Consider the following 13,912-nt stretch of genomic DNA (forward strand, 5'->3'; position numbering starts at 1 on the left):
GGAGACAGATAGACGGATGGATGGCATATAGACAGACAGATAATACATGAAATAACAGAGAAGCCTGTGTTTTTCTTGCCCTGAAGACAGTGTCCATGATTAATAGTTTCATGTCGAGCTGGAACTAATCTGCATTTCCTTCCAGACCTTCCTTACAGGGGTATTGTTGTAATTATATGACCTACATGTACTGGTAGTCATTTAACCTCAAGGAAATATAAGCAGAAGGCAGCCCCATTCATGGGCCTGTCCTTCCACATTCATTCATTATTATTGAATTTATCTTAAGGATGTTTATCGGATTTTATTTTAACTCTATTTGTTCGTATTTGTTTTGAATAACCCCATTGACGTTTGTGTTTTGTTTAAAACGGGTTCATTACCTGATATATTTTCAACGCCTTTATTTTTATTTTCGGCGCTTTATTATGTTTGGCAAATTAGCGACCGTTACTCGTTTTTATTTTGAAGAACCGAAGTCGGAAGTTGCTTTTCACAAAGTGAGGCTCCTAAAGGAAGCTCGTCATTCATTGGTCAACGGTAGCATTTTGAATTACAAGGCGCTCTTTGAAGCGGTGCCTGTGGAAAAAATGAGTTGCAACAAGTTGGTGGTTTGAAAAAGAAAATTGTAAGACAACAACTGAGACCAAACACAAGTCGTTAGAGGCTCCACACGCGAACATTTCACCAGCAGTGACGGTACGTAGAGATGGTGTATATACCTGTAAATGTTTGCTTACTTTTATGAGAGAGAGAAGCAAGTGTGATGTAGCAGCTAACGGTTGAGCTAACGTAACCGTTGCACTGTTTTCCAACGGCACCGATGAACAACAACGCGACGAGTGGAGTTTTATTCACTGCAGAAAGGATTGTGTCAACAAATTGGTCAAATATCTTTTTATAGTGGGTTTTTTGTGTGTTTTTTTGTATATTCTCGTACCTCGACCGTTTAAGAAGGTAATGTGAGTTTTTAAATAATGTACATACGATTATAGCCTATCAGCAGAACACGGCTCCGGTATTATGATAAATGAATACAAATAGATCTGGGTTCCGTATTATGCTGTGTCAAATGGGGTTAAAAGGATACTGTGTATTTTATTTTACTTTATTCTAATAATTTCCCATGTATTTGCAGTGACCTTTATTTTAATAATTTCCCATGTATTTGCAGTGACTGGGGAAAAAAATCTGGGCAAACGTCAAGGTGTAGTCACTAATGGCATCATTCATACTGGTATAAAATAGTAAATTAAACGACAACCCGAGACCCTTCTTTGCCATGAAAGAGACACAATGACAAGGACATGTTTTACGTGATAAATGTATTAAAGCTTTTTTAGGTTTGGAGATGTTTGAGCAAAACCAGAATGATCTCCATCGTTAAATACACATCCGGCTCCAGACACTGCTGGAACAGCTCAGCTGTTTTTCACAAAATCTTTTTCAGCTCTGCTGTGGGGAAAAACCCAAACTTATTTTTTTAGTTCATGTAACATCCGTGAACCACAATTCTCCTTTATGGGACACAGTTATCTGCACATAATTTATTTTGCCCGTTGTACTATTCAGTTCAGCACAATAACTTTGAGTAAATGTAAGCTGGTATACATAACGTTGACTTTTCGAAATGTTCTTCTCCTTTTTAATGTGAATTTTGGGGTTTATGTTGGATGGTGCATTGGTAACTAGTACATTTCTTTCTCACTGAATTCATAAAATGCTCATTTCCTCTTTTAAAGTGAAGCTTTAACTGAATTAATGACATTTTGAATATTGATATCTTAATTGAAAGTTCTATTTTTAAATATTGTTTAAATACTGCAGTGAAAACCTAAGTACACAGTGTATAGAATGGAGTTTTAAAGTGTACATTTGGTTATTACTTTGTCTGTGTACACCATGTCACTATTCCCTTCCTTTGAAGCCAAAACTTGTTCTCACTGGTCTTTTGGAAACTGCTGTTTCATTTTTGCTTTACAGCAACTTTCTAGAATATTTCCTTGACATAATTTCTCTGCATTGTGAATCATAGTCTTTGGTATTATTGTATCATTACTCTGTTTGAAATATCAAGGCCTTTATGCCTTTTGCAAGATATTGCAGTTTTAATATTTTTGTTGTTGTGTCTTTTGTACCATTGTGAATTATTCCAAGTATTAGTGGCTCCATAGTGTAGCGGTTAGTACTCCTGCCTTGCAGGAACCGCCACCCTTGATGGCGCCTTCTGTGTGGCAACCACATACTTAATAGCACCTCCTGTGACTCGTACTGTTAATTTCCCCATTGTTGGACAAATAAGAGACTCAGTTATTACTTAAGAGTTTTCATCTGTGTCTTTGTGTGATCTTAAAGAGATCAGGGTCCACAGAGAGGGAGTGCTGCTGGACTAAATGCTATCGTAGATGTTAAAGAGTGTTTATTGTGACTGTAATTCAATGGTTACCTTCACTAATTACTGTGTCACCCATCTGTGCAGCTGCACCATGGCTAATGTCTAAGGGTCCAAATGAATTAACACCACAAAAACAACCTAGTACTGTAAAGATAACTGAATGATTCATTGTTATGTGTGACATACATTAATCTTGTAGAACTTCTTGTTTTTTCCAGGATTTGAACTCATTGATCAACATGGAGTCTGCTGCGCTGAGCCTTCAGGGCTTATACGACAAGATGAGGATGCAGGTTGAAGTCCTCAATGAAAACATTGAACCCAGTGAGTGTTTTTTTTGTTGTTGTTTATGAAAATATATTGATTTATATGTGAGTCAACATCTGTACATACTGTATATTCACACTATGTGAATATCTGTGCCAAAAAAAAACCAACTCACGTGTGTGTCTGTGATCCCAGGCTTCATCCAGATGGCCCAGAATTTTGAAAACTGCCGTCGTAAGTGGCTGAGGGTGGAGCACGAACTGGGGTCTTGTAAAGAGAATCTCACAAAAACCGAGACTGAGAGGGGATCCCTGGAGGTAAAACTCAAACATGCACGTAATCAAGTGGACGTGGAGATCAGACGAAGACAGAAGGCGGAGGCTGAATGCGAGAAGTTGGTACGCAGCATCAAATGTATCGATAATCTACTGGATTGTATCAGTTTTTCTCGTTAACAATTAATATGCAAACATACTGTACATGCTGTTGGGTCATTTTATTTCGCTTTTATTTCTTATCTAGCAATTACAAATGTAGATCCCTCTGTTCTGATTTTGGAAAGACGTGTAACAGCATTGTGTGTTAACTATACTGACCTGTTGCACATTTAGATTGACTTAATGTTTGTGATACATATTTTAAATATGCACAACAGGATCGTCAACTTCAGTTGATTCGCGACCTTCTGATCAGTGAGGGTTCCAGCAACAGCATCCAACTCAGTGCAGAGCAGCGTTCAGCCCTGGCCTTCCTGAACACCAACTGTCACACTCCAGTCAACTTGAATTCCAGCCGGAGGTAAGAAATAACCAACCTGTAGTCTTTACTATTGGTCACTGTAGGTCAGGATTAAATGCATTTCACTGAAATGCTAATTATCTATTGTTTAAATACATAAACACACTGTATTTAGGAAGACGCATCACCTCGTACACTCAGCCGTTTGGTAAACGTTGGAAACATTTTGTTTTGACAGACTGTCTAAAATTGAGGAGTCTGCTTCCATTCTGTCAGATATTAGCTACGACAAAACAGATGACTCTCTTGTAAGTACTCCTCTTTTATTTTCACTTGGCATTACACTTATTGTGTATACAAATAACCTTCAATTCTACTGCAGGACTGGGACTCATCAAACATGAGGACAGTGCGACTGAAGAAACGGGAAAAAAGGGTACGATAAAGACATTTGGACATTAGCCTGAGAATTAATGTCTTTGTTCTTTGTCCATATCAATGTCTGGTGTTTGTTTTGATGCAGCGCTCCTCAAGGCATCATACAGACGGTCCACCGATTGGTTCCAAAAGATCCCGGTCAACAGGCAAAACCTTAGATCGGGTATTGTAAAAGTCTACATGTTGTCATTTTAATTTCTTATAACACACAGAACACATTTTGATTTCTGTGTTGATATTGATTTTTCCTGTTACAGGGAAATGAGACTCTTGTAACAACCACCACAGTGACTGTCCCAACAAACGGAGCACCAATCGAAGCAGTTTCCACCATTGAAGCTGTTCCATACTGGACTCGCAGCAGGAGGAGGACTGGTGAGTCCAACCGTTCTAAGACAAAGGCAGTTGAAAGTTCCTTTCAAATGTTCTTACAGTTTAGTCTTAGTTCTTTAGTCATTAGAATATGTGATGCTTGCTTTGATGTCATATTTGTCCTTTTTGTTGATTTGATAAATCCCAACCACACAAAACATGACAATACATTTGAACATGACTAGAAGATATAATAAATTCAGACACTTTTTAAAAGTTGGGCCTAGGTCTGAAAAGGTAACATCAAAGTAACATCTGTTTTCATTATCTATCTATATAGTTATGACTAGTATACAGTGATATAACCTGTATACTCAGCTCACCATATGATATGGTTTACTTGTTTTGTTCACAACACAATTTTATCATATTTTTTTTAAACAAAATGATCTCCAGACAAATTATGACCAAAAAACAATTTTCCTTTAATTGTAAAAACTATGTGAAATACCATTACCAACTGAAACTTCAATTTTCCTTTAATTGTAAAACCTGTGAAATACCATTACCAACTGAAACTTGTATAGAAACACTGTAAAACACTGTAATAGAAAAAAAAAATTGCCTTTTTAAGACAGGTATTTAATTCTCTCCTCTTCAGCTGCCATGGAGTGGGACTCTGAATCTGTCAGGTCTGAGGATGTCTTCAAGCAGCCGAGCCTCCCTGAGGTAGACAGAAAAGCCCAGCCAAGCACTCCCCAGCACAACGGAGTCCGTCTGCACGAGTTTGTCTCCAAAACTGTAAGAATTTAAGTTGTTTGAAAGGGTTTGTTCAGTGAATGAGACGAGACAATAAATTTAGTCTGAAGTGACAGTCTATAAGATTAACATGTCTAATTTGTTTATCAGACATTTTTAGATCATTAAGTTATCTGTCAGAATAATTCCTCTGAAAACCAGTGTTGAAATATATTTGCAACGGTTATTTGTTCCTAATTATGTGGTGCATTAATGCGTTTTCATCTGAGTGTAATTTGTTTGTTTATAGCAGCTGGTTGCTAATCGTCATCATTCTACTTCCTGTCACAGGTCATTAAGCCTGAATCATGCGTTCCCTGCGGCAAGAGGATCAAATTCGGGAAGATTTCACTGAAATGCCGTGACTGCAGGGTGGTCTCACACCCCGAGTGTCGTGAGCGCTGCCCTCTACCGTGCATCCCTAATGTGGGTGCCACACCAGTCAAAATTGGGGAGGTATGTGAGGATAATTTAAATCTTGTTTTAAACTGCAAAAAGTCTCTGTTTCTCTTCTGCTAACAGTTCATTCTGTCTCTCTTTCATCACCAGGGCGTGCTGGCAGACTACGTTTCTGACATGTCACCCATGATTCCACCTCTCGTGGTCCACTGTATCAACGAGATAGAGCAAAGAGGTCTGCACGAGGTGAGTCGAGTCCTGTAGATGCCTGGTATAGTCATGCTGGTTTCCTGGTATTCACTGGTCGACCAGCTGAAAAACAGGACACTATGATCAAGTTCTTAGCCATGGTTGGATCTGTTAAAATGAATCTCATGGTAAACACTAGAGGGAGCCCAGGTACCACCAGTGGGACATGTACCATAGCTTGAGAACCACTTATCTAGCTTATGTAATTAGAATGCGGGTTGCTGTATGTAACACTTTGACTAGATTAACTTACTGTACTGGCCTGCAGTGCATCAGTAATGTACAGTATTATATGACCATTGAAGAAGTGTCCTATAAACTCACCTTAATATGATCCTGGATTATCCTCGACTGAATGTAAAAATGTTCCCAAAAATAGTTGAACAAGTAATAGGTTATTTTAACATTCACCATTCTGTCACTTCCCCTCAGGCTGGACTGTACCGTCTGTCTGGAGCAGATCGCACTGTGAAGGAGCTGAAGGAGAAATTTCTCCGCAGCAAAACGGTTCCTGTGCTGAGTAAAGTGGACGACATCCACGCCATCACCGGCCTCCTGAAGGACTTCCTGAGGAACCTGAAGGAACCTTTGCTGACCTTTCGCCTCAACCATGCCTTCATGGATGCAGCGGGTGCGTGTCTTTGTGTGTACGTGTGTGATTGCTATTAGTAAAGAGGAGTGTTCATAGACGTAAACAGATATTTTACAGGTACATTTTAAATTATTATTATAGCTTTGTTTAACCTGCCGTCCACCACAACAAGCCAACCGGAATCAAATGTGTTTTTAACACTTTTGAAGCCTGAGGTGACAAACTGTCTAGAGCTACAGCAGTGATGGGTTTTTTATTTTTTTCTGCAGTCTTTGTTTGTGTGTGTGTAACGGGGGAGAACTGCAGAGTGGTTTTCATTTAACATTGTTTAGAGAAACCTACAGCCTCAACATTGGCTAACCTCTACTGACTAAAACGATTTCCCTCGTTCCGCTTCAGAAGTTGCAGATGACGACAACAGCGTTGCACTGATGTACCAAACCATTAGTGACCTGCCACAGCCTCACAGGGACACCCTGGCTTTCTTAGTCCTTCACCTTCAGAGGTAAGAATAGTATTACTGTGAACAGTGTGGTACTTTGGGAAGAGAGTGAGCTCTGTTCAAAGTGAAATGCATTTATGCATGTTTCTAGTCATAGTGTCTCCCTAACACGATTTTTGGTCCCTTTTTTTGTGTAGTACCTGATTAAAAATGTCTCAAATTGATTGAATTCTAGTAATTAATGAAACTTGATGAATTACATTTTTATTAAATAGAAACAATCACATTTTTCAATTACCTTGAATTTTAGTTAATTAAAAAAAACAATAGACATACAGGTGAACTTAAACAACAAACATTTAGCTTTAAGTGCAGTAATTTAAAAACCATTTGAACTATTCTTAGTAGCTGTCAAACAGACTATAGGTGCTGTACTGCCCCCTACAGGGTTGATGTGTATGTATCAGTGTTTCTGGCTTTGTCTGTAATTATTCAAAATAAACAGAACCTTATTTATTTCAATTTTCTTTATAAACGCTTAAGCACAGAAAATTAAATTCATTCTCTTTTACACGTGGCATGATGTAACAGAGTGGCTGACAGTCTGGACACCAAGATGGACATCACCAACCTGGCCCGAGTATTTGGTCCTACCATTGTGGGTCATGCAATTCCCAACCCAGATCCTATGACAATCCTACAGGACACCAAGCGACAGCCCAAGGTAAGTCTGGGTATTTTTGTCAGTCACAGTGTGACGTGGTAACGCTTGAGGGCGAACACTCATTGTTACCCGAGTGCTTAATAAACTTATATCCGGCACACGAGTGACTCATCACCAGGGGTATTTATAGACTCAAACTGTACACTGAAGGTGAACTTTTCCTCCAGATGAATCTTAAAGAAGAACTATGTTCTCAGTATTGTCGGCCAGAGAGTTTTTATGCCAAAAGTACAACAGGATGTTTTTATAAATATTATCCTTAAATTTTCTCCAAAGATTTTTCTACAAAATATATGTTACATTTATGGTTGGACCACAGGGATCGGCTTCTAAATGTAAGAAGTACAGGATACAGAGTATCTGAGTCTGCGATAAACAGGCTGACTGGATCTCAACTTATGTTAGAATAATGTTGAGTTCTCTAACACAATTTTTTTTAGATGTATTATGTATAACAGTTTCTCTCTGGGACTCTGAGAAATGAATCCTGCCAAATGTTGGAATGAGTTTTAATATTTTACAGATTTTTTTTTTATTGCAGTACGAAAAACTGATCAGTATTTATAGTAATTCCTTCCCTTTATACAGTATTGTATATATTTCTACAACATTGTAAGTTTTTGCAACCATTATTTTCAGCTTTAACATTTTCAACTTCTGATAAAAAAATATATATATTTGAATCCCACTCTGTGCAGGTGGTGGAGCGTCTGCTCTCTCTGCCCATGGATTACTGGAGCCACTTTGTGAGGGTGGAAAACCTGCAGCCAACAACAGACCAACTGATTATTGAGAATGCAAACTGCTATTCCACCCCTGAGAGAGGTACTGTGTGCATGTGTACGTGCGTAAGCTTAGCTCAGACGAGTGTTCACACACAGTTATTTGGTGGCTGACATCTCTTTCTAATTTTTGCAGCCAACATGCTGGGACCTCTGACCACACCAGAGCACCAGCTCAATAAAACGCCCTCCTCAAGCTCTTTGTCTCAGCGCATGAAGTCCACTCTGACTCCCAGGTACAATCACACCGAGAAAAACACACAAACAAACACAATGTTTGATCCTGTCCAATGATCCCACTGTTGTTATAATCGAATGATTAAATGACATTTGAAGTGACTGTTTTGTACTGCAGATTCAAAAGATCAGATTTTTAATTAGAAAGATATTAACATGCTCTTTTTGTTGCAGATTTGGGAGCAAGAGCAAGTCGGCAGTCGGATTCAATGCCCAGAGGAAATTCTTTTCTTCTCCAAGTCTCAAATAATCAAACCCACACTTATTAACCTTCATTGATGCAGCAGAAAGATTTAACCCAGAACAGCGTACTGCTGTGCTACTGGCTATTAATGACCACATAGTAACCGTCTTTCTTAATACGTGTAACCATTTTTAAAAAATATTTCACAATCTTAAGTTTTTAACAATATTTTACATGTTTGTTGTGAAGACTTAAAAAAAAAAAACAGTTAGTTTCTTAAACCTTTTGCACAGTTGTGTCTTTAGAACTCTGTGAGCCCCAGTGTCTAACTGGGTTCTAATATCCTGTCTTTAACACAGTGGACTGTGTACTTAGATATATTCTGCGATGAAAAAGTGTGTTGTGCTTTTGTTGTGATGCGTTTCTAAATTTCACCATTTCTTCAGAGTTTCTCGGCTCATGTGTCACTCAGAGGTTGAAGAACTCGTTTGTAGGCATTTCAAATGAAGTTGTACCCAATTGTGGCTGCTCTTAGCATTTTCTTTTTTTTTTACTACAGCTTCAAACTAGTTAAAACATTGTTGGGAAGATTATCTGTGTGAGAGCGTGTTATCGACTGATTCGTGTCAAAATTTTAGTTACTGCCATTTTTAGTGTCCTGCACTCCCAGTGTTCAGGGTCATTGATCATTGGTTTTACATGACGCCCTAAAACCATCAGTTTATTTTTCTTATGTACAGCTCCGATGAATTTGTTTGTATCACGAGAGGTTATGCAAGAGGAGCTCTGTGTAAAATGCATTTACTTTGTAACACTTCATGCCAGTTCACTTAAAGTGGCATTATTTGTCATTGTGTGACATTCATGATACATATAAAATATGACATTTAGCAGATCTTCTGTCTTTATTTATTATTTTGTTTGAATAGTTTTGTATACCTCTGTTCTAAGCCTAAGGACTGCGTTCCAGATAGTCACCACATACATCAATAACAATTATTTTAAAAGAAAAAACAAGCCTTACTTAAAAAAAAGGGTAGATTGCATTAACCAACTGGAACGGTGAGTGGTAGAGGTCAGTGGTAGGTCACCTACCTGCTGCCTAGCGACTGTAAAACTAATGGTCAGTGCTTTCCTCTTCGAAAGGCTTTTAATGTCCTTCAAACCACCTCATAACTGCAGAACATGTTCACACCTTGACCTATAAATGTTCCACACAATTTTCAAAGCACTAACAGATGTCTTTATTGTAGAAACGGCCGATTATATTAGTGTTAAAAAGGGAAGGGTCTGATGAAAAAAGGACCTCAGATACAGAACAGTGTTAAAATATTCAGGGCAGGGATAACTCAATGAAGGAAAAGAATACTTGCACTGATGTACTAAGATTGACCCCTCAACCCCCAGCCCACACCCTAGTAACAATACACAAGCAGACTTGGTATTTGTTTATATTTTAATGCTATTTTATTTTTGTAATACTTTATGGGTATTTGTGACTACAGTGGTACGGCTCCCTATGTTTAAAGTCATTTAAACCACATTTCAAAGGCTGTTAAACAGGTGTTCCTGATGCACTGGCCTGTGAGTGATTACATATTTAAAAGTTTATTTAAGTGGGTAAATTAAAAGGAATGAATGCAGTTCACGTTAACATTTAGACCAGGGCCAGAGAACAGGAGTGTTCTTGATGTAGTCCTGGAAAGCTGGATCAGACCCCCACTTCCTCATGGCCTGCTTCTCCAGAATGGGGATGCCGCTGATGTAACAAAGCAGAAACCAGACAAAGAGAGGCGATGCTACACTCAGGTACTGGTGACCCTGCATCACTGAAGAGGCCGAGAGCCAGAGGCCCGACCACTGCAGAATCTCCCCTAAGTAGTTAGGATGGCGGCTGTAGGCCCAGAGCCCACTCCGGATGAACTTCCCCTGGGGGAACAGTGAAAATGATCAGTGGATGAGGCATGTGTGTAGTTCTGGGATTTCACATCACCAGGTCTTAACTTACAGCATTATCAGGGTCTTTCTTAAAGAGCAATTTCTGCTGGTCAGCAACGGCTTCAGTAACAAAGCCAAGGCCCCATACGGTCCAGCCAATATAGTCTCTGGTTCCCAGAGGTGTGTTTCTCTGCTCAGTGTTCAGCATCAGGGTGGGCAGGAGGGTCATAAACACCCACAGAGCTGAGAGAAACAGGAACAAATGAATCATCTTCAACAAGCCTTGTTTAAATGTTAACCTCGCTAAATACATAACTTTCTGTCCTATCAACTCTACCTGTGTGTGTGTGACCAGCTGGAAACTAGACACTGATTAATAAAAAAGGAAAGCCCTGCCTTTAGCTCAGTGCTGTTTGTCAAGGACCATGCTAACGTTCATCATTTCCATGTACCTTGAATGGTCCAATATACGAAGAAAGACCCTGGACTGTCTCTGACTTTGTTGAACCTGCGGTCCTGACCGTCCCTCAAGATCCGCATGAAGAGGAATGTCCCCAGCCTGGAAACAAAACTTGGTTTATTATGCGCTTATATTAACCAAACCATTATTCATTAACCTGTCTTTAGAGTCCCTCATTAATCAATCGCTCTCCTGACCTTGTCCAGGACCTAACACGACTATACTCGCATAAGAATCTGGAGAGTTTCATTAAAAAATTAAAAAACAAAAATAAATATTTGCCTTTCTCTGCTTGATTTAAAAACCCACCTGATGTGTCACTAAAATCTTTAACATTAAATATATGGGATGTTTTGCCTTACCTGAGTCCCCATGCTGTCACTAAACCAGTTTGCACCTTCTGGCGGATGTGTGTAGCTCCTCCCCAGATACGACTCAGGTGGGCGAGCAATACAAAAGTCCCAGATCCTGCAAAAAAAAAAAAAAAAAGGAAATGCAGTGCAGAGGCAGGCCAGCTGGGATGTAGCCATGGCCGACACCTCCATGTGTAGAGGCGTGTTCTATAAATCTTTACCCAGGATACCACAGACGATTGGTTCCAAAGTTCAAGGGTAAGAATAAGCAGGAGCAGAGAGCTGGAGTGGAGAGTCAGACGTGGACGAATCAAAGAAAAGTGTCAAGGTGATTAACTTTTTGAATTTTAAAAGATTTTAATCATAAGTGCAGAGAGGCGAGCTGTGCTATTTTGCTTGTTTGATGAACAACTACATTAAAGACAAATGGCACCTCCTCCTGACTGATGGAATTCATTTGAAATCAGTAGCTTCCTCATTGATTGACCTGGTGGAAATTCAAACTTGAAATGAAGCGACAGGCACAACTAATGATTTTTAATCATTCATTTTCTCTTTCTGATGTTAATAAAATAAATGTCTTTAGTATAACAACCAACGTCATATCGTAAAAGCAGGAACTAGCTGATGGATGCTACCCAATAAAAACCACATGACAGGAGATAAAATACTTCAAAAGAAAGAATGAAAAAATGAATAGAAACTGTTTATTGCTGAACCTTTTGATTTTGTTCGGTATGATATCCTCCACTATCAACAAATACTGACTTCCTACAACACCACAGGTAGTTCCAGGAACATCGGGACCTATTGATCTAATTTTTGCATGAAACAAATCAATTTTCTGTGTGAAAAAATAATCAACATGATGTAGAAAATATGGATTTTCATATTTTCACCTATGTTCCAAGATTGTTTTTTAGAGAAAGCATGACAAGGCCACAAAACTAATGTAATCTATCCTGTTTTGTAAATTTTTTTTACAACCAAAAATCGGGCTGTTTTCGTTTCAGCTAGCTCATATGTAATATTTCCAAAGTGAAACAACCAGCAGTTGCTGAGTACAATATATGCGAGTTCTCAATGATTGGTTAACAACAGGAGATAGAAACACTACATTTACCTAATTAGTTTTCAGATTTAACAAAATCCCGATTTGCCTATTTTGGAAAAGGCCCCCCACAAAAAAGCCCGCTTTTTCGTTGAAAGTGTAGTTCATAGGACGTCTGTATACGGTCCTGCTCATAGACTCTGCCAGGCTGCATTGATAGAGTGGGAGGAGTCGTTCGGCTGTTTTACAACAGTGTTTTATAACCATGATCACAACACTGCTGCTTTAACGGTTTTTAAGCATATTTTAAAACTCTAAATTTGCATACTAATTCACTTAAGCGCATTGCGATCGTTCTGAAAATTTCTAATATAGTAACTTTCTCACCATTTGTTTATACTAAGCATCGAGCTAAGCTGCAAAAAAAAAACATTCAGCACACGGCACACAAATCAGGTATCTGCCTTGAATTATTACCTGCTAAATCATAAAACTTCTCGGTTCTGAAAGCTGCAGCCAGAGCCCAGCCGGTCCACTGGATCCCGAGGTCAACGGCCGCACATTTGACCAAAACGCCGCCCATGATTAGCAACTGCTCGGTCACAAGAGTCTACAGCTCTGATACAAAACTCCTCCTTATACACTGTAAGAAGTTAGAAAAAGATAATCTGACTAAAGTTCACAACTGCCATGCTGCTACAGGCAGTAGCTTTGTTTAGAGCAAAGAACTCTGGGAAATGAAGTAGTAAGGAGATGAGACTGAAAATACAACGTAAATTAAAAAAAATAATCGTCAAAAACTTAACATATTTAGCTGAAATTCGGTCGATAAAAGATGTGGGCAAGTTTCACGTTTTACAGAAATGTCATTCGTGCAAACTAACAACTGTTTTGTGTTAATTATGTCAATTTCTAATTTTCGACAAAAGTCAACTGCCTTTTTTTCTAAGACGAAAATTAAAAGGAAAATTAACAGGAAGTTACGTTTGGAAGTTACGCAGAAGCGGGAATAATATGATCAAATGGTGACGTAGTGACCCAATATGTCTGACGGGACAGAAAAAAAATCCTATTTTACTTTTAACGTTTATAAAAACAACACATAGTGTATTTTAATTGTACTTTAAACGTTTATAAAAACAACACATAGTGTAAAGCTTGTGGAAGGACAATGAGAGAAGAAAATTAGTTGTAGGTATGGAGACATGTAAACCTGAGAGTCGCACGTAAGTAAGTAGAGCAAAGTATTACTATATGAGCTAATCTGGCTAAGCTAAGAAGTAAAAGATAGTTGTGGTCTCTTGTCACCATTTTCATTTTTTTAGGATACAATGCAAAATTACATTTTGTGAACATAAAAAAATCTTAATTTGCTTTTTATATTTAATTGCATTTTAATAAAGTTTGGACTTTTGCACTATAATTTTTAACCCTCCATTGGTGATGCTAAAGTCAGCTAATCTAGTCCTGAGAACCAGCCAATCAAGATTCTCCATAGCTTGCACTGACCAATTAATAGGCACACTTGTCCCTTACACTCCCCTCCCCCTCTG

General features: G+C 38.6%; 3 protein-coding genes across 3 annotated transcripts in view; 2 read left to right on the plus strand and 1 right to left on the minus strand.

The window, feature by feature from the left end:
* The first annotated feature begins 502 nt into the window (after positions 1-502).
* racgap1 (Rac GTPase activating protein 1) lies at positions 503-9,452 on the plus strand. The gene is made up of 17 exons (XM_008319072.3): positions 503-699; positions 2,614-2,719; positions 2,858-3,060; positions 3,318-3,460; positions 3,639-3,708; positions 3,783-3,836; positions 3,924-4,001; positions 4,096-4,213; positions 4,812-4,951; positions 5,240-5,404; positions 5,498-5,593; positions 6,029-6,227; positions 6,588-6,693; positions 7,222-7,354; positions 8,053-8,179; positions 8,273-8,372; positions 8,548-9,452. The coding sequence occupies exons 2-17, from the start codon at positions 2,635-2,637 to the stop codon at positions 8,621-8,623; spliced, it is 1,893 nt and encodes a 630-aa protein (XP_008317294.1). The 5' UTR covers positions 503-699; positions 2,614-2,634; the 3' UTR covers positions 8,624-9,452.
* Positions 9,453-9,786: 334 nt separating this feature from the next.
* LOC103385254 (uncharacterized) lies at positions 9,787-13,261 on the minus strand. Its single transcript, XM_008319073.3, has 5 exons — positions 12,837-13,261; positions 11,318-11,423; positions 10,948-11,054; positions 10,566-10,738; positions 9,787-10,486 (listed from the first exon to the last, which is right to left on the minus strand). The coding sequence occupies exons 1-5, from the start codon at positions 12,940-12,942 to the stop codon at positions 10,208-10,210; spliced, it is 771 nt and encodes a 256-aa protein (XP_008317295.1). The 5' UTR covers positions 12,943-13,261; the 3' UTR covers positions 9,787-10,207.
* bin2a (bridging integrator 2a) overlaps positions 13,195-13,912 on the plus strand; it is a 5,235-nt gene continuing 4,517 nt past the window's right edge. Inside the window, exon 1 of the mRNA XM_008319134.3 lies at positions 13,195-13,200. Coding sequence (XP_008317356.1) covers positions 13,195-13,200 — 6 coding nt within the window. The remainder of the gene's footprint in view (positions 13,201-13,912) is intronic.

The sequence above is a fragment of the Cynoglossus semilaevis genome, chromosome 10 (genome assembly GCF_000523025.1).
Source record: "Cynoglossus semilaevis isolate Cse_v1.0 chromosome 10, Cse_v1.0, whole genome shotgun sequence".
NCBI classification, from domain to species: Eukaryota; Metazoa; Chordata; class Actinopteri; order Pleuronectiformes; family Cynoglossidae; genus Cynoglossus; species Cynoglossus semilaevis.